This window comes from Apostichopus japonicus, chromosome 7 (assembly GCF_037975245.1).
Source record: "Apostichopus japonicus isolate 1M-3 chromosome 7, ASM3797524v1, whole genome shotgun sequence".
In the NCBI taxonomy this organism is placed as follows: Eukaryota; Metazoa; Echinodermata; class Holothuroidea; order Aspidochirotida; family Stichopodidae; genus Apostichopus; species Apostichopus japonicus.
In genome coordinates this window covers 16,759,832-16,786,450 of record NC_092567.1, presented here as the reverse complement: position 1 = coordinate 16,786,450, position 26,619 = coordinate 16,759,832, and the positions used below count along the sequence as shown (strand labels likewise).

Genomic DNA, 26,619 nt, shown 5'->3' with positions numbered 1-26,619 from the left:
CGTACCCATTTTTATTTGAAGAATAGTGGTTGCTGTTATGCCATTGCTGTTATGTTTATATGCATAAAGGTTTTAATGCAGAATGTTTGCGTTTATGTATTTTAAGATAAAATATGTAATAAATGTTGTTGTTGCAAAAGATGAACAATAAATGGTGGCTAAAAAAAATTAAAAAAAGAAACACCTCGTTTCACATGATCAAGTTGATGCTGCTTACAACTTTTTCAGCATATTTCACATAACTTGCGGTCAGTCTTTCACCCAATCAAAGAACCTCCACCGCTACAGTGTTGAACTTTAGCAAGGACCGTTTTTGGAGATACCTTCGTTTGCCACCTTGGAATGCTCGATTGGCTGTGTAACTGCATGATCTTTCATACCCTATTCGGGGTACACGGTGTTTATTGTCCAGTGCTGTTTGTCAGCTTCAGCCCTATTTGTCTTGTACACATGTTATGTCACAACTCACATGTTCAAACTCCCTTATTGTCGAAGAATTGGCATCAACGGTTATACTTGTACACAACAGATGTTTAACAACTGAAACATCAAGAGTTGTGCTGAAGTAATTTTTCCTTATAAATCCTTAACAGAATATTAAAATGGCTCAACAAGTTGTTCTCATAACCGGGTGCTCCACAGGAATGGGACTGGATTTTGCTGTTACCATGGCAAGGAACGAGAAATATATCGTGTATGCTTCAATGAGAAATCTCGCAAAGAAGTCCGAGCTGGAAAAGCAGGCAGGCGACTCCCTCAGCAAGACATTGTTTATCAAGCAACTCGATGTTACCAAAGAGGATGAAATTAAATCCGTGGTGGCTGAAATCCACGCTGATCGAAAGAGGATTGATATTTTAGGTACGGGGAGAATGAAGAACTTGTACGAGGGGGGGGGGGGCGGGGGACGTTGTAGGAACAATAGTAGACTTGCAGTAGATAATTTAACGTTAGGCACCTACCGTAGGCCTAGACTATCAAGTTCATAGTTAGGCCTATGCTATGTTTACAGTAGGATAGTCCTAGATGGGTATTTAGACGCCATGCGTATAGTAGCTAGGCTAGGCTATGTATGGCTAGGCTATGTTTGGCTAGGTCTGGCTTGACAACACACACGCTTTTGAGCAAGAATTTCTCTTGACACCTTTGTTTCTACAGTTCAGATTAGCAAGGGTACACACCATTCGTGGCCACCATGACGTATTGACACTAATCTTCTTACAGAAGATGTTCAATTCTGTTTTCGTAATCGTTCTTTAACGTTCTGTCGGGTGTGTATCACCATTCCACTCGAGAGGGAACAGATACTACACATGATCTTAGCCAAAATGCCGAGAAGTGAAACATACATTCTGTTCTTATATCGAGGGCAGCACTTATAAATAAGATCTACTTGTAACAAATCAAAAGTAATAAATATCATAATACAACACCAATGGTTGTGCTCTCAGGTATACATTTTCATTTCCAGCATGCATTGTAAATTGCAGTACCTTGCAGCTGTAATTAGCAATTCCCTTACAGGAATAATGTTAATATGCACACTACTCTACCTGTGTAGTGACAATTCCAAAAGGGAATACACTTTCCCTCTACATCCATCTCATTCTCTTCATCCCCTTATCATTCCTGCCTCTTCTTTTCTGCTATTGATTCGGTTCAGGGTTCAGTCGAACATATCACCTGTGACCACAATCTACAAACATGACTGTTGGTGTGAATATTCTAAGTACTGCATAAGATGTAACAGTTACATGAAGGATTTACAAATTGGCATTTAGATTTAAAACCAAATAGTTATCTATCATGAAATATGTGAAATAAGTAGGAAATATTCAAGCCAGTAATCATTCTATTACTCAAAGTTCTTTTTTTTTTCAATTGAAAGACGAAAGTCTATATCTGAAGGCAGGTAACGGGGAGAGTATGAATAAAAGGCTAACATATTTCATGAGCTTAGTTCCAATTGCTAACGTTTTAATTGTATGTCTGTTGTCTAAACATATCATGCATGGAGTTAAAGATAGGTTGCTTATGTAAAAATAGCTTCTTTTTTAAACTTTTTTTAAAGCTTTTCATAATAAAGGGTCAGTACTCTGGTACCAGGTCCAGTCAAGATAACTTTCATCGAAAATGTTAAAAAGAATGATTTGGGGGCATTTGCAGATAGTATCGATGCTGATGCCGACGAAGAAACCAAGAAACTAGCGGGTAATATGTCAGGGAAGATGCAGAAGATGATCGGATCAGAGAGTCAGTCACCAGAGGATATCACCCGCCTCTTACTAGAAGTAGCGGCTACGGAGAAACCCCATTTGAGGTACGCAACCTCAAAGGCCATGACCGAGTTGATGAGTGGTAAAGATGCTGTTGACAGTTGTGGTGCACTATACACACAACGCCGTCTAACATAGGCGTTTGAGCATAGCCCAAAACAACAAAAAATGTTAAGCAGGGGAGACATGATTCTGTTCATCAGAGATTCATGCCATCCATACCATCCGTCCAGTCAACTGTTGTTTCACGTATGACAGTTGTGGTGCACTATATACACAACACCGTCTAGCATAGGCGTTTGAGCATAGCCCAAAACAAGAAAAGATATTAAGCAGGGGAGACATGATTCTGTTCATCAGAGGTTCATGCCATCCATACTATCCGCCCAGTAAGCTGTTGTATCACTTATGACAGTTGTGATGTGCCATTAGAGAATTCAGGCGCAGTATAATGGCTTTCAATGAAGAGAAGTATTGATGCTGATAGCTACTGAATAATCGATAGTAAGCTCAATCCACTTGTGATCCGTGAATAAATCAACTCTTGGCATGAAGGGTGGACCTAGTAGACTTGAGAATTTGGAATGTCAAAAAGCTATTTTGCGGGGCCTTTATAAGGCTTAATTCAAGACCTAAAGGTATAAAATCCATCCATCCTGTGCTCTGGAGGGTATGTGGTTCAACCAAGGTTGATGATGATTGAAAGCAAAGTGAATCTTGGACAGCCGTGTTTGTATTCCTTGCTTTTTATTAGGGGGTTGGGGTGGGGTTATCCAATTGTAAACAATATCATCAACCCAGACCCCCCAGAATTTCTTGTTTCTGTTCCATTAGTTAAAAATGACGATTCACATTAATCTGTATTGTTTTTAGCTAGAATTTTTAGTATCCAATGCTTTGATCAAAATATTAACCAAGATCGATTCTATGTGTAAATATCTGTGGTATGATATTAACTTTATATGATATATTTACTTATATCAATCTGCCTTTGACGGTGATCACTCATTGTAGCCATGATACGGGTATTGCATATATAGTTCATATTTAGAAGTTATTGTTTACAGAACGAGATCCTACACTGTCAGTTAAACCTACAGACCACTGTTTGCATCGTGTCTATTACCTTTGGTCACTGATTTCAGATAAGGGTGCAGAGTTCCTTACAGATATAAATATTATACACCGTAAAGTGTAAACACGTGGACGATTGAATATATATATATATAACATATACCCACGCAGGTATCATATAGTATATCAAGGCCGAGATGCTTGGTGCTCCCATGTTCTTTTGACGAATCAGCTTACATAATCACAAGGATCTTCTTCTATTTTGGTGAGTGCTATCCATGTTTCTGTTTCTCAATAAATCCGTAATCGATCGTCACAGTATTACGGTATATGACATAATTATTATACCCAGCAGGAGGTTCTTTATGGTGGACTCTAGTCTCCACCCAACCATCCATAGCTGAGTTTTCATTGGGTTTGTCTGGGAGCACTTCCGATTTGTTGGAAAAATCATGTCGTTCGGCTGAATATTACACACAAAAATGATCCAGTTGTTGCGGAAACGTAATGGTTGGTCGAGGCGATGATCTATTCAGGCTTTCGGGTAGGCCTACATCCAATAACAAGCAAAACACGTTATCATCTTATATCGGTCTTAGGTCTTAGGCCTATCCATATTATTTCTCTCGCATCTGAGATCATTTCGTCAGAGCTGGTTGTGGACTTGCCCGACAGCTATGATATACATGTAATAAGAATATATGCATCTCCACATAGTTTGATCCAGTTTCCTTTCTAGACGATACAACGGTTAATTAGGCTAACGTTGAACCATGGAGCTATAGCTCCATGGTTGAACACACGCGTTTTGTTGACTTGTTTAGGCGACACATCGTATATTTAAACAATAAACATTGACCTGTTATTGCATGGATCTTACCGATGGATTGTCTAGAAATATAGGCGTCAGTTTGGTTATCATGTATTAGCTATAAAATGAAATAAGAAACTAGATGGCGGCATAGGATGATTCTAAATCGTGGAGGAGAGGGGCAAGTGGTGGGTGTAGGGGGCGGTACGGTTTACAGGTTAAGTAAGATGCAATAGTAGCCCAGTCTCTCCAAAGGACAAATGGAAAGAAGCAAATCCTAAAGTCGGAATTCTGTTGTTTTTTTCTTCATACATCACAATTGAATTTCGACTACGCTATATCCCCTTTTATATGACAGCATCGCGTCTTCACTAACATTTCTTAGATTTAAGTCCCTCCCTCCAACCCCCACACCCCATCCCCTATACTTAGCTATACTTATATAAACTAAAATATAGTCTAAATTTGCCTCAGAAATGCACCATTTTACATCTAAACGTTTTATTCTTGGTTTGGAAGGTCTGAATGACCCTTGAAGGGCAGTATCCTCGCTTTGACTAATATCCGTTCATTTCATTTTCAAGGTAATCTTTCAAAATGGCGGCTCCCGGGGACGTTGGTACTTTTCATGCATGGGACTACGTGGTCATTGCTACCGTTCTAATCATATCCTCCTGCATCGGTTTGTTTTACGCCTTTGTTGGCGGAAAACAAAGAACATCGAAGGAGTTCTTGTTAGCCGATAGAAATATGAATCCAGTACCGGTGTCGATATCGTTAGTCGCGAGCTTCATATCGGCGGTGACTGTATTAGGTACACCGGCTGAGATATATCGTAACGGCACGATGTATTGGTTAATATGTGTAGCAGTCATTTTAACCGGTATAATTACATCGAGAACATTTCTGCCGATATTCTACGAGTATGAGATAAGCAGTACTAATGAGGTAAAAAGAGTAACCGAAGCATCGTTTCAATCAATCTGCAAATTTTGCTCCAAAGTCTGAAAAAAATGCCAATAGTTAATCGCCCTAAGATACAATCATCTCATTAACTTACCACATTTGGTTGTTGTCAATGAAGTACGTATAGGGATTAATACGTATGTAGTGTGTGGACGAGTTGAGAGGCATTGTTCATTAATCTTTGTAATTAGCAATCTACCAATAAGAAAGGTAAATTATAGGACGGTACAAGCCCTTTTTTTAACGATTACATAGTGGTGATAGTTGATAAAGAAAACTGTTTCACATTCATACAGCGATTGAATGTAAACAATGTAAATCAATACCGGCTAAAATTAAAGGACATAAAAAACTTATTATTTTATATTAATTTTTGTACAAGAAACTTGACAGGTTTAAATAAACAATCAGCTATAAATAGCACAACCATAATAGTTTCGTACTACCTCCGTACGTACTTTGGGTAATGGAAAGCATGGAATGAAGTCCGAACGGTTCTCAGCTCAGACTGATGGGGTTGGGGCGTGGGGGAGTAGGGTGGGGGCGGGGTGGGCGAGAGGTTGGGTTTGGACAAAACTGCTCATACTGTCATTACGAGTGCTTTGAAGCACGACTTGAAAGTACATCCCATACAAAAAGTGTCTATACACATGATATTTGAATGATTCATTGATCAGCGGTTCATTGTGTTTTTGTTTTTTTGCAGTATTTAGAACGAAGATTTAACAGAAAAGTCAGACATGTGGGAACATTTCTCTTTTTTCTTAATACGGTAAGTTTATCAACACTATATTTAATGGTCTGTTCTATTATAATCACGGCATCAAATTTTAACCTACAACGATAACTAACTTGGTAATGACGTCAGCGTCACGTTGTCACAAGGATTTAAATAGACATTTATGGTGTTAGGCTATATAGGTTAGGGAATAAATAGTTTGTCAACGCTCTTATCAAAACCCTGTAAACAACTTAAAGAGCTTTGTTGGTTGTTCCAGTCTTTAAATATTCTCTTAACATCACGTTGTCACAGCGCTTATTTATTTATTTATTTTTGATTGGTCGGTTGGCCGGCTGTTGTTTGATCGGGCACAGATTGTTTTAATACTCAGGAATTGAGAAACACGGTGACCATAGGATTACATATACAAAATGCTAGTATGAATATCTACATGCATACACAACCCAACTAGCTTCTTATATAATGCGTTGTATATATATATCTTTACAGTTACTGTACCTTGGTATTGTTATATACGCACCAGCACTGGCTCTCAATGCAGGTACGTCATAAGCCAACCATACTAAATAATACACTTAGTCAATGCTGAATCGAACGTGTCCCCACCACACATCAAGGAGAGCGTTCGCAATATTAATTCCAATTTGGAAGGGGTCACGATCCTAACTCGACAATGTCACTTTGTGTGCATACTCCGACATACCGGTATTCAATTTACGAACATAAAGAAAATAATAAAAATATTTATATTTTTTGGACTATTAATGTACTGAGCGGTATCCTGCGCCAAGCTAACCTTCGAAAACGTTAGAAAGCTAGGTGTTACCAGACTTAATGCTAAAAATGCTCAGAAATGTAAATATGTAATGACATCGCCTCAGTGTTAGTTGGATTCCCGAATTTGATGAACCGAGGAACTGACCTTCTTACCGTCAGGTCCCCCCCCCCCCGACGTAGAGAGGAGTACGTAATGAACGGGTAGGGTCATCCCAGAATAAAGAGACTAGTTTTCGGGAGATATAATATGGGGGTCATGTGGTTCGTTATCAGGAAGGTAAAGGAAATATATTCAAGATGTCAAAGAATGACACACAGTTATTAATAATGACTTTTAGACAATATTTATGTCTTTATACCCGGACATTTTTAGTTTAATTTGCCCTTTCATATGACTCCATATCAGAACTGGTTGCGTGTTCGAATCACATCGGGATCACCAATTGTTGGAAAAGTAAAGTAATTAAAATTGCTCACCTCCCAACTTGTTGTTGTTGTTAGTCTCCATGGGGATAGATACGTAATCTGAAGTGTTCACATTCCATGAGAAACCAAATAGAAAGGTAAATCAATTGATGGGTTTGTACCTGCTCCTATTGATTGATCGAAATCCTTCGATGAAATAAATTCGATAAGAATGATTCACGCGCACTCCTTGCCGTGCGTACACTCGAAAAAAAATAGGATGGAATGGTTTATAGCTTGGCGTATATATGTAATTAAGGTGCTGTTAATGTAAACGTACTTACGACTTGGTTTACCTCAGCATAAAGTTTATAAGTATAACCTAATGTAAAGACACGTCACGCACGTAACATGTGGTTATACTGCTTGGAGTTCCCCTCACAAATATTTCGCATGAGGGTTAAAAGTTTAGATTACAATAATGTTCCACCTACACAAAATATTGATGAAGTATATCGCTCTGCGATATCTTTGATGCATTAAAAAAAATATTTTGCGCGGATTCAGCAGATTTACCGTAAGATTACTAACGATTTACATTAGATTGTTCATCTCCTCTTTGCATCGAACTGTCAACTTCTCTTTTCTATAGTCGTCCGAACAAGTGATGGCGCACTTTCACAACTATAATAAGATATGCGTTCTACAAGTCCACCAACCACTAAAATGTGTTTTTATTTTCTAGTGACCGGACTTAATCTATGGGGGTCTGTGGCTGCCATTGGAGTTGTTTGTACGTTTTATACCACTATTGTGAGTATATGCAGCATTGTGTAAACTTAAAGGAAAGAACGTTCTACACTTGATGCATAAATATATTACCGGTGCGTTCTACAATTTCCAACTCCTCATCCCCCCCCCCCCCTCTACCATATTCCACCCCATCCCGGCCATTCCCATCGCAAAAGACCGACTATAGCTGTAATAATGTATTATCATTTTAAACAAATATATGTAAAAATACCCCGATGTGTGACACCGGGAGAGCTACACACATCCCCTCTTTTCCTCACCCTCTCCGTACCCTCCCCTTACCCATGCCTATGTATATGTTGTGCATGAATTAATGTTGCTGATGAATTTCGGAAAGCAAACTTCCGAACCAGATTCAATGTTTCTTATTCTTAATGCACTCTGATCGGGGAGTTGATCAGGTAGGTTTAATGGAGAAAGCTGTCGCAATCGAAAGAAAGAAATTTATTTTCTGTTGCCCTTATGGTGCGAACGATTTACCGCAAAATCACTGCGACCGCCCATATCAGCATATTCATTACACAAAATGTAACCAATATATACTCGTATCGTCCACTCGTAAGTCCTATGCCTAACGGTCGTTAACAAAACAGAGAGATTTGATTGGCCCATGATCTGTTGAGCGGGGCTTTCAAATTGTGAGTGAAGTTTGTAGAATTTACGGACTCGTTAAAAAATCCGGCGAATTATATTCAGCTCAAATTGTTTTACGACAGATTACTCAATAAAAATAATGATTATTAATATGTAAATTGCATAGAACGGTGTTATTTTCACTGAGCTTTTAGGGCAGTAAGCTGAAAAGGTCGAAGTTAAAATTTGGCAAGCACTCATTGAGACTTTAAGGAGTAGAAATATCTCTTATGACTTTATACGCAGGGCGGACTAAAAGCTGTATTATGGACGGATGTTTTCCAGGTCTGTATTATGTTAGCTGGACTCTTAGCGGTGTTGATCGAGGGGAGCATGAGATTAGGAGGATTAACGGAGGCTTGGAGGATCGCTGATGAACGAGACAGAATAGATTTCTGGAAGTGAGTCAATTCATCACTGTCTTAGCGAAGAACCGATGTTAACAATTAAAATTAATTTAACATTTTTTGGATTAACTCGTCCAGGTTATGAGATGAGAGGTTAAATAGTCTCCGAGCCGGGTCATAATGCCATTCAACAAGATAGGGACGATGCGAGCAAACCTTAAAGGTATGCTGTATTGGCCCCCAAATCTGCTAGATATTTCAAATATGGTCACCTTTGGTCAAAATTTTTGAACCGTTTTTTATTACATCCTTCGAGGGAATTTTCCTCACTTAAAATTTCAGTCATCTTGTGTGTCCCTTAACAAATGTCTTAGAACAAGTTGGAGAGTAACGACTTCCAGGAAAGTACTTTTTGAAAACTTCTAGCAATTATAGCGTGCAATCATTTGGGGCCTATACTGACTACCTTTAAATTTACTATACGAGAGAGAGAGCAATATTAATACAAAAGATTCTGTCAGAAGTAACATGTTAACGGCGCGGATGTACGGAAATAAATGTACGGAAATAAATGACATGCATCATTATAGAGCGTACATTTCGTTTGTATGTCGTTGTCATCCGCTGCTATGATATGATATGATATGATATGATATGATATGATAATTAACTGGATTAACCGTCATATATTGTTTTGGTCACCCACCTACTTGGTTCTTCTCACTCGTTTAGCTTTAATCCCAACCCGACTATCAGGCACACATTCTGGTCTCTCGCAATTGGCGGTGCCTTTCAATGGACCGCAACCTACGGAACGAACCAAACCCAGATACAAAGATATCTCTCATGCGGAAAGAAGTCCACCGCTCTATGGTATGTATCATCTTAAATAGTTATAGCTTCTATGTTACATCATTATGATACGACTGCTTCAAGAGTATTCAAACATTCAAACGTAGTTTAAAACAATAATTAAAAATGATTACTTCAAAGTTAAAAATGTTATCAAAGTATGTATATATAGCTGTGACCCTCACCGATTTCCACATGATTCATTACCTTGACATCAACCATACAGAACAGAGAATTTGCAGGGGGGGGGGGGGGGGGGTAGTTCATTCGAATTGATCACAACTCTTATCCGTGAATCGACAGCTACGATCCGTTGGTGTTGTCTATCTCTTGGAAGGAATGTTGTTTGCCATAGGGTTATTACACACACACACACACCCACACACACACACACACACATATATATATATATATATATATATATATATATATATATATATATATATATCAGTCTATCTCTTGGAAGGAATGTTGTTTGCCATAGGGTTATTACACACACACACACACACACACATATATATATATATATATATATATATATATATATATATATATATATCAGTCTATCTCTTGGAAGGAATGTTGTTTGCCATAGGGTTATTACACACACACACACACACATACATATATGTATATATATATATATATATATATATATATATATATATATCAGTCTATCTCTTGGAAGTTGTTTGCCATAGGGTTATTACACACACACACACACACGCACATATATATATATATATATATATATATATATATATATATATATATATATATATATATATATATCAGTCTATCTCTTGGAAGGAATGTTGTTTGCCATAGGGTTATTACACACACACACACACACACACATATATATGTATGTATATATATATATATATATATATATATATATATATATATATATATCAGTCTATCTCTTGGAAGGAATGTTGTTTGCCATAGGGTTATTACACACACACACACACACACATATATATATATATATATATATATATATATATATATATATATATATATATATATATATATATATATATATATATATATATATATATATATATATATATATATATATATATATATATATATATATATATATATATATGTTCATCTATCCAGGTCACTTGGTCTTGCTATCTGTGGTATGGTTGTAATGCTCAGTATCGTCTGCCTGGTTGGGATCGTCATGTTTGCCTTCTATGCCGACTGCGACCCTTACACCATGGGATATGTATCCGCATCAGATCAAGTAATGTTCCTTATTTTTATTACACTATTGGATATGTATCCTCATCAGATCAAGTAATATTTATATATTTTTCTTACACTATTGGATATGTATCCGCATCATATTACGTAATTTTTATTTATTTATTTTTTACACCATTGGATATGTATCCACATCAGATCAAGTAATGTTCCTTATTTTTCTTACACCATGCATGGGATATGTATCCGCATCAGATCAAGTAATATTTATATATTTTTCTTACACTATTGGATATGTATCCTCATCATATTACGTAATCTTTATTTATTTATTTTCTAACACTATTGGATATGTATCCGCATCATATTTCGTAATTTTTATTTATTTATTTCTTACACCATTGGATATGTATCCACATCAGATCAAGTAATGTTCCTTATTTTTCTTACACCATGCATGGGATATGTATCCGCATCAGATCAAGTAATATTTATATATTTTTCTTACACTATTGGATATGTATCCTCATCATATTACGTAATCTTTATTTATTTATTTTCTAACACTATTGGATATGTATCCGCATCATATTACGTAATTTTTATTTATTTATTTTTTACACCATTGGATATGTATCCACATCAGATCAAGTAATGTTCCTTATTTTTCTTACACCATGCATGGGATATGTATCCTCATCATATTACGTAATCTTTATTTATTTATTTTCTAACACTATTGGATATGTATCCGCATCATATTACGTAATTTTTATTTATTTATTTTTTACACCATTGGATATGTATCCACATCAGATCAAGTAATGTTCCTTATTTTTCTTACACCATGCATGGGATATGTATCCGCATCAGATCAAGTAATATTTATATATTTTTCTTTCACTATTGGATATGTATCCGCATCATATTACGTAATTTTTATTTATTTATTTTTTACACTATTGGATATGTATCCGCATCAGATCAAGTAATATTTATATATTTTTCTTACACTATTGGATATGTATCCGGATTATATCAAGTATATACACCTCATTACAAGGATGTTTTCTCGTGTCTGTATTCTCACAACCATCCGTACCCACTTCACTCCAAGTATAATGTTTCTGTATTCCGATACCGTGGAATATTTATATCCATTGTGCATTCTTTCTTAAATCTATCTTTAGCTTCTTCCATACTTTATCATGGATTTGTTTGGTGATCGGCCAGGGTTGCCCGGGCTATGCACAGCGTGTATCTTTAGTGCAGCTCTAAGGTAATATACTGCTCAATATACGTCTTCGATCTATTGTTTTAATTATTGTAACTAAAAATGTAACTAAACTGCAAAATGAATAGAAAAATCTGTAATAAAAGCAATTCAATATCATCATTTCGAGGCTTGCGATTTATTATAACGCAATAATATGCATTTTCGTGTATGGACTAACCAATAAATGCAATTCCTTTTTTTTTTACATATTTTGTAAACCTTGAATGATTAATAACTTTCTTTAAAATCAACTTTCTGGTGGAATGATATTAGTATTTTTGAGGCCCTGAGGTATTGATTTGAAACGATATTGAAGACAGACGAAGATTCGATTATGTTTTCTATATATTTCAACGCACTGTTTAACGCATTGCAAATAATGTTGCACATTTTACATGTTGCACATTGTGGTGATATTCATAAAAGACTTTATTTCGATCAAGATAAAGAGTTACATTAATTTAATGCTACATGCACAACGCAAATAGCTTACATCATGGGTTGTGTATATCTTACATCAAATAATCCTCTGAATCCATGTTTTAAACATTCACTATGTTATCTCGATATCCATAAAATTAATAGGAAGATTACGTAATTCTTCCGCAACGAGCGGTTGAATCCATTTTGAGCTGTGTGAGTTTGTCGTTGGTCAAGAACGGATTAGGCAAGTAACCAGCATCACAGTTAACTACTCTGTTCTACATCACGGACATGTCTTATTTTATTTTCCTGTGACGTTTAGCAAACTGGAAGTCTAGGTCGCATTCAATAAAGAAGCGTAGATATGATTAATATTAATATAAATAGTAAAGCATTACACGCGGCCACTAATTAAATGGTTTTTTTTATCTTTTAGTACTGTTTCGTCTGGTATAAATGCTCTCACCACAATAACAGGAGAAGATATCATTAAATCTATCTGGCCTAATATACCAGAATCTACCTACACTATTATCATCAAGGTCACAGGTGAGTAAAGAAGGGGGCAACCGGACACACACATTGGCAGCAAGTGCGGGTGAAGTCGTATCGGCGCATCCCAAAGGGAAAAGAATGTTCCTCATGAGAGTGGAAGTGAACACACTGCTTTTAAAGATACCAGATTACGAATAACGAGTTAAAATCACATTAAGGTTAACTAGTCCAGGTGAAACATATCATGGAACAATAAACCAAATGTGTAAGTGCCTTCACTCCCCCACCCCCCCCCCACCCAACCCCTCTCCCTTAACACCTTCTTATCCCAACCACGAGGAAATTCTTATATAAATTGTAATAATCAAACCATCATTGATTTCTTCACCAGGTTGTTCCAATAGTTATTAGTTATTCGTATCAAGGGCTTAATTGACATGTTTACTTATTTTGTTACATGCTACTGTTTATTTTACAGCCTGTTGTTTTGGCATAATTGCTATGTTGCTGAGCTACCTTGCTTCTCAATCCGATGCGATTCTACAGGTTCGTTTCTTTGTCAATTTAACATTATTACACCTTACATTAATTACAATGCACTGTGTCTCGTGGAACATATACTAATCTGGTCAAACCATATAAGTAAAATATCTATACATACCAACCACCTCTCATAGAATCAATTGACAAACAGACCCAACAATTGACCCATGACAAACAGGTTTCTAAGAGATCAAAACAGTATAGCAACTCTAAATTTCGAAGATTGTAACACCATAGTATTCATTCACATAAAAAGCAATTCATTGCCCTGCAAATATTTACAGAAACAAGATTAAAGATTAAAGACACAGATTAAAGTCCGAAATAAATGTAGCTTCAGATAATGCATGCAATCAGCTCAAGCTATATGGAGAAACGATTTAGATAATATTGAGTGTTAACACTGTCCCATGTAAAACAATGTTAAGAAAAAGGATCGCCTTCTGAAGAATATATATATATAGTTCTTTTTTCTTTTATTTCAGGCAACCATATCTGTGTTCGGATTAGTCGGTGGGCCTTTATTGGGATTGTTTAGTCTCGGAGTCTTCTTCCCCTGTGTGAATTCTTATGTGAGTTTTCTTCTTCTTTTTTACTTTTTGTCTCCATATTGTCTCTATATTTAAAATGAGGATGACCTCACTCCTCACCACAGGCCCAAGTTTTAATATTAATCTATCGTTTTATCAATGATGATTACTCAACCAATATATTCTTTTAACTCAATGACAGAGCACCCAATTGAATATCATTCAACAGCAAAATCCGTCCTTTGGAAAATTGCAATTCAATGTAAATATATATAATATATAGTATATATATATATAATATATAGTATATATATATATATATAATATTTTATAACGTACTTTTGACGGTTTCTTGTTTTCCCGCGGAGTCTTCTGTATAACACCTGATGAACTGAGCCAATGAATGGTATGTGTACTAGACTCATTATGCTACCACTACAATTGACCAGCCTCGGATACAATTCGCATAGAAAAATGTCAATAAAGTTGTATAGAAATTACACTTTGAGCTGATAGCATTAATTTTCAACGGATTACATCATATCAAAGTGAAGTTTGCACCCACATTCATCGTTCAATATTCATTTTAATATAACAATTTGCATTCATCATTTTAACTGGTATGTGTTTTTTGTTCTGTTTTTTTTTCCTTCTTGTAATTTTAGGGTGCTGCGTTTGGTCCTCTCATTTCCCTTGGGTTTTCATTCTGGGTCGGAGTGGGTGCTATCATTTATCCTCCGGACTCGAACTCTCCCAGTTTATCCACAGAGCTGTGTGTCGAGGGGAACACTACCCAGTATATTTCAACACTAGCGCCATCTATCGTTGATGATCCGTAGTAAGTAAACATGCGTTTAAATCATTTGATGAAACCGAAAGTGCTTACATGATGTCGAATTGGTCGGGTCACGCTACCCATAAATCTTGCTTACAGTATGAACATTTTAGAACTATTACTTTATAGATGCAATATAGCTCATACTGTCAGTAAGAGTTCTTTGAAGCGTGGTATGAATAGTATTTAATTAATTTAATTTAATTATTTAATAAACGAAACAGTCACGTTTGTCTCAACAGTATGTTAATAACTCATTCCAATTATGACGCTGAGTTAAGGGGAAATTAAGATAGTTAAAAGTGGTTTTTAATATCCAAAAAGTAATCACAAGGGTAATACTTAAACAGTAATATAAAATATTGTTAGGATTGAAACCGTAAGATCTAGAGTAACATTTAAATAGCAAGTAAAACATAAGATATTAGTTGAAATTTGAAAAGTATTTCTTTTCTCACTTTTTGGCGACTTATAGCTTAAATTCTAAGTTTCTAGGAGTACTCATTATTAAGAGCTGACACTCAGATTCACCATGTCTGGAAGAAGGGAAGGAATGGACGAAAGGATAGTGTCGGCTTAAAGGCATTGAAGACTCGCCCAAACCGCGTGCGGCCATCTGATGAAGTTAACTTTCCGTTGCTTGCAAGTGACGGTTTGTTCATGTCGCTACAAAATGCAGACAGTACAGTAATGAAACGTGATACCTTGTTATCTTTAGCTGGACCTGAGATGTCCATCGCTGTATCGTTTGTATACTGTGCTGTGGGTATTGACCGTAGCTGTATGTATTGACTGTACACTAACTTGGCTCAATATCGACGGTAGCAAGCTGTGTGTGTATTTTCTTGGATCGATGTTGGTGTCTAACACTTCTGTTACACCTCATTCGAAAATAGGTCAGATTACCGGCATTAGACGTTTCTTTTTGCGCGAGTCTTCACACCCTTTAAAGGTTGATTAAGTTTGAATATTAATAACCATTCTTTCAATTCCTGTGCATTAAACTGCTATAACCTTCAGATAAAAACAGCTTCACATGTGCAATGCATTGACTCGAAGTCTTATAGACTTGGAATATCCTGTCGAAGCTTTTGTCCTATTAGTCACCGACCATGCTGTATTAAAGGCATTATAAATATATATCAATTAATCTCTCAGTTCGTTGTATGTTTTGTTTATTTATACAGTCCGAAGATCGCCTCTTTCTACGGACTTTCCTATATGTGGTATGGTGGTTTCTCGTGGTGTATTTGTATTCTCTTCGGTCTCCTTATCAGCTTCGCAACACGTACGTATATATGCGACTCAATCAATCATTTTCGAAACGTGTCAATAAAGGGTCAATTGACATGCGCATAATGTCAAAGGTGCATGTGGGAGGGGAAAACACTCTTTGGAATTGCCTGGTAGGTCGGGGCTTTAACCTTTTCGTGGATGGGACAGAGGCGGATGAAAACTTTAGCAATGGGGTGAGTATGGCCCTGCGGCTGTTGGAAGCGACTCTCAAGTATGGCGCTGCTTAAAACAAAAACTTAAACGTTTAGAGGCCCAATAATGCATTCTGAGGTATATGCATCGGACTATAAATAAGCTCTAAATACAGGTTTGTGCTAAAACTAATCTTCTCGAATTGTGTGAGGTTTGTGTGAGGTTAAAAATAGAATGTATAAGAAGTCCCCTGACTCACAATAGATGTGGGGCAACTCCCCCTCCCCCAGCCCCCCCCCCCTTGTGGAAGCCATTGTAATGGACCAGTGCTCGCATCTATACATGTCACCTCCTCACGGTTGTACGGTTTTACGGTTTTATGTCCAATCTCACGGTGGGATCTCCACTCCCATCTGCAAAATATCTTAAAAACGGTAAAACAAAGTAAAGCATATTTTCACAGAGTTGTGGATACCTTTCGTATGATAATAATAACAATAACAGAAATGTAACAATAGACTATGTAACCTTCTTCTTACAATAGTCAGAAAAAAGGTCATCATTTGCATTTGATCATTTAATCATTTGATCGAAAGCTTAGTTAATGAGCACAGAAAAAAAAGTTTATACATAGACTCCACACATATGGTTGTAACAAGTAACATGCATTATTTTAACAATTACAATAATTGCTTCATCACTAATTATGCATCAGCGTTGGGTTGACTATGCTAACTCATAACCTTCCAAGTTCTATTCTTTTACAGGTCACAATGATCCCAAAGAAACTGACGTCACCCTTCACCGACCAATCGTAGATGCGTTTCTGTGTTGTTTTCCTCCTAAGTGTACTGATGTGTGTCGGTGTGGTGTCGGAGAATCCGAGGTATATTAATTAAATGATTTAAACAAAGTAGTGGGAATTTATTATCATGTACCTCTTGTCATTTTATACTATATAATGATCGACTCTTCGTGTAAAAGGGAGGCTCTGCGGACGGGCATGATTTAGAACTGTACCACCCAGTGACGTAACACAGGTCCGGAGAGCCTCGAAAGTCCCACACAAATATTTTCATCATTTTACTTTTTTAAATCTCTTTTCAGACAATCAAGGAGGAAGATAAATTCAAAGAACATCTCAGAAATGGAACATACGATGTTACTGTAGCGGGATTATCATTTCGATCTGTAGAAGCAAACAACACATCGATGTGAAAACATTATGATACTGATCTATAGCGTATATATATATATATATATATATATATATATATATATATATATAGTGTATGCATTGTCATGGTAATACGTCCATGATATACTCATAGATCAATGTATTTCATACATAGTTACTGCTCAAGACATGTCTGTACAACGCCGATGTGTTATGTATGAAATATGGTTGTATGTACATGTCAGTTAACATACTACCGGTGTAGTACAATGTTTCAATGTGGATGCTACTCGTATGTTTTTACCCAGCTGCATATTTATTATTTGATGCCGGATTACAATGTATTATTAGACATCAAGTGTGTTCTGTACTTTGTGAAGCATCCACGCCACACTTTGATCATATATAGCGATGCAAAGGTCGCTGATATACGCTGCTGCCACATAGATTGTATGATATCATATTAATACTTTATGACTGCATACCACCCAGCATATTCTGCTCTCATAAATCTCATGGGGACATATTAATTTTATATTTATAATGAGTAAAATGATGTATTCCTGAATTAATCGGCCATAAAATTGTGAGATAATATCCGCCCAATCACGTGCAGTGCTGATTGTGCGGGTTGGACTGGCTTGCGTTGTCATCATTTGTGAACAATCCAAAATCCACAGATGACGTCATAAATGTGATGAAATCTCACCTGATGCTCAATTTATGATACTGATGTAGGCCTATGCAATCATATCGCTTCGGTTCGTAAAAACGGTCATGTAATAGTGACCCGACAATAAACTTTCGTTGTTGAAACTAGCGGTTATAGTTTATCTAAAAAACCTTAGTAGCTCTCTAGCTTGTAAAAATGAAAAGCAAACCTTTTCACTATGAATTCTAACTGCACGTAGCCAGTAGCCTATATACTAAAGATTAATATGATGACATGGCTTTATATTTATATAGGTGTTAGCTTTATTGTTGCTAATATGTGCATTACTTCAAGAAGATCAGTCTACTATCTTCGACAATGTTTCAACATTAGTTTAATTCTAGTGTGTTCATATATTCGGACGAGTTGGCCTATTAATATTCATTCATTCATTCATCCATCCATCCATCCATCCATCCATCCATCCATCCATCCATCCATCCATCCATCCATCCATCCATCCATCCATCCATCCATCCATCCATCCATTCATCCATCCATCCATCCATTAATTCATGCATTCATTCATTCATTCATTCATCCAGTCATCCAGTCATTCATTCATTCACAAAAGTAAACGTCTGTCACTTGAAATAAACAACGTAATAATAATAATACCCAGAACACGACAACTATAAAGTGAAAGAGACCGAGGAGGGCCAACAAGAAGCTTGGAGTAGCTAACAAACGTGAACACCACTTTACAGAATACAAATACGTATAAATATGAAATAATAAAACGAGAGAGCGAGGGGGGGGGGAGTGAAAGAACACCAACAAATGGGGTCACATTTAATGTGAAAAATGCTAAACCAGAATCAAGAGACGTTTAGTCACAAATGTTTGGTAATAAGATGATGTTTAGGGGCACTTTTTAATAGTAATATTTGAGAGACATTTAATAACATTATCGAGGAGTGAACTCCAGAATTTAGGTCATTGGACACGGACACTGTGTCGCGAGGAAATGAGTCTAAAATCGTGGAATCGAGAAATGATTACGATGTGACATTTCAGTTAATAGACGTTTCGTTTCATTGTTTTTGCGTATTTCTACCATTTGATTATATTAGTAACATTTAATTAAAGAAGAATATGTGATTTACAATCTTTATTATAAATAATTATATACATGTGACAGTGAACCGACAGTATAAATTGTCATAGACGTTATAATGAAATCGTTTAGTTCCGCTTAAAACTTCATTTTGAGCTTTGCTTGTTTGCGACCTTTTTTGTAACCGAGCACTCCCAGTAACCTCTAAACCCTAACGTAAAGCTGCATATCTCACAGTCTAACTGAGATAGCTACGTTATTATCATGTGATACCACCCAATCTATACAAAACGTCATAACATAATTAAATACAATACATTCTAACTACGAGAGCTACGTTATTAGCATGTTATCCCACCCAAACCATATATCACACCATAACAAGGTTAAATAGGCCTACCATACATTCCAACTCAGAGAACTATATTTGTATATTATATACCAATCAAATTTTACATAATGTCCCCACCATTGTTAAATACCACACATTCTAACTAAGATAGCTACGTGATTAGCATGGTAACCCACCCAAGCCATATATCACATCATAACATCGTTAAATACAATATACAATCTAGCTAAGAGAGCAATGTTTGTATGTTATATACCAACAAAATTTTACATAATGTCCCAACCATTGTTAAATACCACACATTCTAACTAAGATAGCTACGTGATTAGCATGTTATCCCACCCAAGCCATATATCAAATCATATCATCGTTAAATACAATATACATTCTAGCTAAGAGAGCTATGTTCGTATTTTATATACCAACCAAACCTAACGTAATATCCCCATCAAAGTTGTATACAAACCACACCTTCTCACTAATGGAGCTAAGTTGTGTTCATGCTATACAAACCAAGATTCCACATATATTCTTACTAAAGTATATATAATACCACAAATATACATGCCCATGTATCTTATCTTTCCTTCAGCGGTGCTTATCGAAACTTGACAATTTAATTTCAAATTCAGTGTTACACTAATTTACACAACAACATATACCTACTATAGATACAAACAAGCTTTCATTCGTCAAGTTGGCTTAATGTAAACAATGGATTCATCAGCTATTAGAGAGCCCCGCGTACGAGTTCCATGTGTTTCTATATGCTTCCATGTTTTATTAATCCAAACATGTTTTATTAATATAACCTTGTTAACACCATCAGTTATTTTTTCTTCTTTCAACGATAGCACATGCCCGCTGATTAAATGATTAAATATTAAAATTACCAGGAGGCTGTAGCTATTTATTATCTTCTGTTACTACCATGGAGTCAATTCAAGAATTATGATTGTCAACATTGGTATTAGTTTTCACATCCTCACTGCTGAAGCCTATATCTCACTATATCTGTAAACAATTATACACTTTACGCGGTTAAGAGTATAAGCGACCAAGCTGTTTGTATATGTGGGTTGAAACGCTAACTTGGGCAGGGGTAGGAGCCGGGAGCGTGTGGCACGTGCCCCCCCCCCTCCCTCACCACTTTTTTTTCCAAAATAGCAAATGTGCCCTACTGGCAAATTTAATAAAATGTGCCCCTTTGATGAAAAACTGGATATTGTTTTGGATATCTTAAGCCTTTGTTAATTTTAATATTTTATTTTAATAATTTATTTTTAGTCTGTACATGATATTTAAATTGGCATCCCATATCTCATATATTTTTGTAGCACGGTTAACAATCTCAATAAATAGTATTGATAGCATACTAACATATCATATATATTTAAGTGATATGTGTGTATCGGTTTATAGCATAACGAGTGGTTGTGGTTGTGGAATGAGAAAGTGTCCCACTGATGTTGTGCCCCCACCCCACTTTTTGGAAGCTCCCTACCCCCTGAACTTAGGCTATGTGTTCCCGGAGGTTCAACAGCCCCCAAATGACGACAAAGATGCCAGCAACTGTAGGTAGGCCTACATAACTTTCGAGCCAAGACGGATGACCTTTGACCTTGTTTTCATATTGAAACGAACACGTGTATGCAGGAATTAAGTCTTCCAACTATTCGGAGAACGCAACAACGGCTCAGATAGATGATCATTTCTGGTTTCTCCGCATTTCAAAGACTCAGTCCTGTTTATTATGGTCTTCAAAAGGCTTAAAGATAAATAGATCGGCTATAGATCTTTCATTTAAAGCTTTTGCTTTGATTACTACTCATGCATTATCGGTCGTTTATTGATCGTTACTTACTAACATTAAATCTACTATATGTAAACTAGTGGTAAATGTCCTTATTAATAACAAAGTGGATAAAAACAATACGCTTTTTCAATCGTATAATTATGGCAATCATCACAACAGTATATAGGCTAGCATAATCTTTCTTGGCGTAAAGTCATTTCCTTATACTTCCTTGGGTAATATATAACCGTGTACAGATTACCATAACTTACATATAACACAAATGTATACTGGGTAATTTAGAAAGTATAGGCTAACCATTGATGAGGGCCTTCCACGTGTCGATAAGCATGACATTGTTGGAGTCTGTTATCGATACGCTGGTTGCCAGCAAATCCCAAGAAGATTATGATCTAGCAACTGCGATGCAAACACAGCAGGAAGGGCCACAACTTGCGGGAAGACTCCGTAACCAAATCACTTTACGGCGCCTGTGCCTTCTACAAATTGAAATCCCGGGCTGACAGTTCATTTCGTATTTACAATGATACTGTTATATCATCTGTGGCCTTTGTCATCTGAAATCTTTCGCATATCATGATTCTTTTAGCAGACACCAATATTGTTAGTATGTCGGTAAAAGTAATATGAACGTTTATGGTTAAACTCAATTTATACTTTATTGTTGCCTTCGTTTACTAGATAACTTATCATGTAGACGAAATTGTAGCTGTCTCGTGCGAGAATAATTACTTCGTAACGTGCACCCCGCAGGTGTGTCGATAGTCCTGCCCGGTGCCTAGGGACAATTATAACACCGACCCTCTGTTTGAAGTCTTCAAATTTTCCTTCAGTATAATTTGAATAGTATAATTAGTTTTTTCTCCAAACCTCAAAAAAAATGTTTAATACTCAAGTGCTCCATCACCCTAACATTCAACAAGTGATAAAAGTTTTCAAACGATTCTGATAAGTATTTGTTGTTATTTTGTATCAGTTAGGTTAAAATTCAAGATCACATATGATGAGATAAGTACGAGATATACATAATTACTTTGACTCGGTGAGGACAGTGACATTTTAAGGGCCGTGGCTATTCTTACAACTAGTCGTAACAATAATTTATAAACTATTCTTACAACAAAGGCGAATTCAAGCTCAGTAAAGTAAATAAAGCAACTGCGCATGTAGTAGGGGTAACCCTAACCCTAACCATAATCCTAAACCTCAATCCTAACCCTAACCGGAAATTGTTGTTACTCCTGGTCGTAAAAATAATACTCCTGGTCATAAAAAATAGCAACTGCGCATGCGTAGTCGGAAATTATTCTTACAACTATTCGTAAGCATAGCCACTTTGTATTTTAAGAGTACCGCACATCAAGTTGTCTTGGTTGCCATGGTAATCTGCTCCGATGTAACCGGTCAGACGATTGAATGTTATACAGCACTTATCATTGTGCGATGACTTTCCTGCACCGCACTCGTTCTCGGTCTAGGTTCAGATAAACTGAGAGCCTCGGGTGTTAAGGGTTGCCTACACTTAAAAGTGACATAAAAAGACCGTCTATAGCGATGATTGGTGGCGCCATATATCAAAGGATTTATAGCTGAGTTGAGGTAAAATAAAAACCGAGAGATTGAGATGAGGACGTTGACACCTACAAACGATGGAGGCGGGAAACCACACGTAATAGCAATGAAGAAAAATACCGCTATCAAATTGAAAGGAGAATTACAAAAGAAAAATACCAAACCGTTTACAATGAGCATGCGCGCTGCTGCGTTCCTGGCGTTTTGTTGTTTGCGTGATAGTTCGCTAGCATGTGATTCGCCGTTGCTGTGGTTACTTCCAACGCGTCTCTGTAGAGTCAATATAATTCTGACGTAAATGAATAAGTTCAGAAATAGTGCTAGAAAGAACGGGATGGTCAGAAGAGCAAAGGAGGCGTCGTTGAAAGAGGGCGATATTGAAGAACAAGATCCGACACTATATGGAAACCGATCGAACTCGGTATCAGACGGCCAAATGATACATTTAATCTGGAATCCCCAGTGGGCTGGCAGCATTAGGACCGCAAAGAACAACGAAATAGCCCAAACTAGCAGACAGCTTAGGGCTGATCTTCTGTTGCCTACCATCTGTAAGTGCCTGAGTGGCATACACACGGCGTAATATCGCTCGACTGCAATGAAAGTCACAAAGAACAAGGAGGCGAATGAAAAGAAATCAGTTAACAGTATCACTAGCCGACATCCCACGTGACCTAGCACGCTTTGATCAAAGTTGATATCCAGAGGTGATGACAATGTGCCTACCATCTTCCAACTGCTAGAGGACATAAGATAAGCCACATCGGCCACCGATAAATTAATTAAGATTAAATTTAAATGATTTCTCATGTCCCGTATTTTCCAGACCACGTAGATGAAACTGAGATTAAGTAGAGTTCCAAGAATCGCTGTAGCTGGCAGGCAGATCGAGTACATCCAGGTGTCGAAACTGTTTCTTATCAACATATCGATGCCTTCTGCAGACTCGTTGGACATGTCCATTGTTTGCTCGCCGCTACATGTGAGGTTATTGTTATCCAAATCCATTGTGATAGAAATGTAGTACACTCCCTCTCTCCAATATGTTGCCCTCGGTGTGTGGGAAAAGATAGAAGTGAAGATGCGAAAAACTAACACAAAGTGGGGTGGGTCAGTTTACAGAGATGTTTTGGGAAAGATTGTAAGCTTATTCAGAGGTAGAGATGAAAATAAAACAAATCACGTAAGCTGGTTGAAATATTTCTATTCTCTTCCGAAGACGAAACAATCTTGAAAACTTCTTAGAACGGTTTTTTGGGACAGATACATTGAAACTTTGAATCTGGTTAAAAATCCGGTTCTCATGTGCCACGATAAGCTGTAGGATAAATAGCGTTATGAAGATGTCTTCGATTCATGAAGATATATTCCTCACTTGGTGATTTCCTATTCGTTAACGTGCTTTTTCGAGCATAAGAATCCAAGGAATACCATATTTTGGTTAGCGTAAACATCAGTAAATTCGTTCGTAATTTACTCTTTTTTAAAAAAAAAAAAGAGTGAATAGTAATTACACACACTTGCTGGTGTGTCATCAATTAAAACTGGTGTCTGGCATGATGGGTATACATGCTTCCAACGGACTTCCGTCACTTACACCTCCGTTTGAAGAAACTCTTCATTCACTCTTAATTAATGATAAACTTAAGACAAAGGAAACTCCTTGCAATTTAATCCTCCTAGTAAATTTGTTCAAATTAGTGACAATTCCTCCTCTATATAAAGCCGGGCTGATTAGGTGCTGTTTCGCAAAGCTGAATATTATCACCAAAATATCGCGAATTTGTTTCTACGATGATTCTCTCACGCGAGGTTTGCCACAAATGGCGGAAAATTGGAAGTAACAGAAATATCGCCCAGAAACTCGGCTGCAAATTAGTACAGTGGCTTGTACAGACCGCACGATGTTTTAACCTTCTACCGAACACGCAACACATAACGTTTTTATTTTGTTTATTTTTGCATTTACTTTATGGATACTGTGCACATCTGTCAGCTTTTGAGTAAGTCACAAAGTACAGGATAAAAAATTCACACACAATGTTTTGTACGCTTTGAAAGTGTATATACTTCAGGACATATAAATATATTAAACCAGCATAATGTGATTCCCTTACTTCAGATGCTTCGTTTGCAAATTTATGTGACGTCGTTGAAGCAAATGATTGGTTTATTACGATATGGATTTCTAGGACTAACGTTGCACTTAGACAAGCATATTACTAGTATTGCATTGTACCGGATGTTTATGTCACAATGACTTATCATTCCGAAAGTATAGGCCATGTTGCCTGTCAAAGCAAACAGCAACATCATACCGCTCCTACCGTATATATCGAGTTTAGTCTATAAATGCATATATCTAGCTGTCACCATTATGAAGTATTTGAATCAGCTCAAATAGTTCAAATCAGTGTTTTCTTGTGATACTGGGTGGTTACAAGATCTTACTCAAGCAAAAATGCTTTACAATTGTTTTGTTTTTTAGTATTTTGATTCAATAATTTACCTGTGTTCCCCTTGATTTTGGAATCATGTGTACGTGGAAATATGACGTATATTCAATATAAAGCATTTCAACAAAGGAGTCAAAATGAAGAATTTTACCGTCCCAAACTGTCCCATATTTTGTTGCATTCGTGTTTGGTAATATTGTCGTATATGATTCATAATCATATATAATTCATATCTCATATACCTAATAGTCCATTATTCAACATCGTATGACGTATGCCTGCAGGCGTACGTGTCATGTTTCTACACACGGTTTGAGAACCGAAGACAACATGACTTGTACAATGCTAAATGGTTTACAATCGTGTGTGGTAATTCCATACACTCTATCAAAAGTTCACGCAATGTCTGAGTGTATACTTTCGAGTTAACGCTTTTAGTTTAATGAACATATTTAATATACTTTCTAGCATTTCACATGTGAAAGATGAAATGTTTCGATCACAAATCGTATCACATACACACAAAAAAAGTAATTCACGTGACACTTTCCAACAAATTCAAATCTAGTTATTTTGTTGTTATCGATGAGACGAGAGTTTATTTTTTACTACGGTAAGCGTACCAAAATTTACAAGAAAAATGCTGCCTCCAAGCGGGAGATTAACATGATAGAAATATTATATATTTTTTCCACATATAATTTTCCCCTGGTAATTCATTCATGAGTAGAACTGTTCAAAATTAAAATAATCTAAAAGAGAACTTGATAATTTTGTCCCATTTACTTAATGTTGTACCGTTGTCTCAAAATGCTAATGTTCTTGAGGTATATTCGCCAATCCTTTAACGGTTGTGTGAAACCCCCTTCCCCTCCTCCCCACACCCACCTCTCCCACCCCCTGCTTCAAAACGCTTTAAAGTGGCTGCTTGCGTCCAGTTCCTTACATTTGATCTCTTCGAGGCGGACTGGAAAGTTATTGTTTTATAATTACTAATATTTTCGCTCCCGACAAGCGGTCAAGCCATGCCTGC

At 36.7% G+C, this 26,619-nt stretch overlaps 3 protein-coding genes and 1 pseudogene across 3 annotated transcripts; 2 read left to right on the top strand and 2 right to left on the bottom strand.

The window, feature by feature from the left end:
• The first annotated feature begins 602 nt into the window (after positions 1 to 602).
• LOC139970211 (uncharacterized) lies at positions 603 to 2,414 on the top strand. Its single transcript, XM_071975848.1, has 2 exons — positions 603 to 883; positions 2,087 to 2,414. The coding sequence occupies exons 1-2, from the start codon at positions 603 to 605 to the stop codon at positions 2,412 to 2,414; spliced, it is 609 nt and encodes a 202-aa protein (XP_071831949.1).
• LOC139970344 (U2 spliceosomal RNA) lies at positions 1,170 to 1,343 on the bottom strand (annotated as a pseudogene).
• A 1,057-nt stretch (positions 2,415 to 3,471) lies between the features above and the next one.
• Positions 3,472 to 17,711, top strand: LOC139969508 (sodium-coupled monocarboxylate transporter 1-like). Its single transcript, XM_071974550.1, has 16 exons — positions 3,472 to 3,615; positions 4,746 to 5,109; positions 5,834 to 5,899; positions 6,359 to 6,410; positions 7,797 to 7,864; positions 8,744 to 8,898; positions 9,577 to 9,717; positions 10,825 to 10,954; positions 12,105 to 12,193; positions 13,050 to 13,162; positions 13,587 to 13,654; positions 14,137 to 14,223; positions 14,847 to 15,019; positions 16,204 to 16,304; positions 17,212 to 17,330; positions 17,552 to 17,711. Exons 2-16 carry the CDS (start codon positions 4,759 to 4,761, stop codon positions 17,660 to 17,662), a joined length of 1,824 nt encoding a protein of 607 aa, XP_071830651.1. The 5' UTR covers positions 3,472 to 3,615; positions 4,746 to 4,758; the 3' UTR covers positions 17,663 to 17,711.
• LOC139969509 (rhodopsin-like) lies at positions 17,709 to 25,072 on the bottom strand. The gene has a single exon (XM_071974551.1). It carries the CDS (start codon positions 24,136 to 24,138, stop codon positions 22,978 to 22,980), a length of 1,161 nt encoding a protein of 386 aa, XP_071830652.1. The 5' UTR covers positions 24,139 to 25,072; the 3' UTR covers positions 17,709 to 22,977.
• Between the last annotated feature and the right edge of the window lie 1,547 nt (positions 25,073 to 26,619).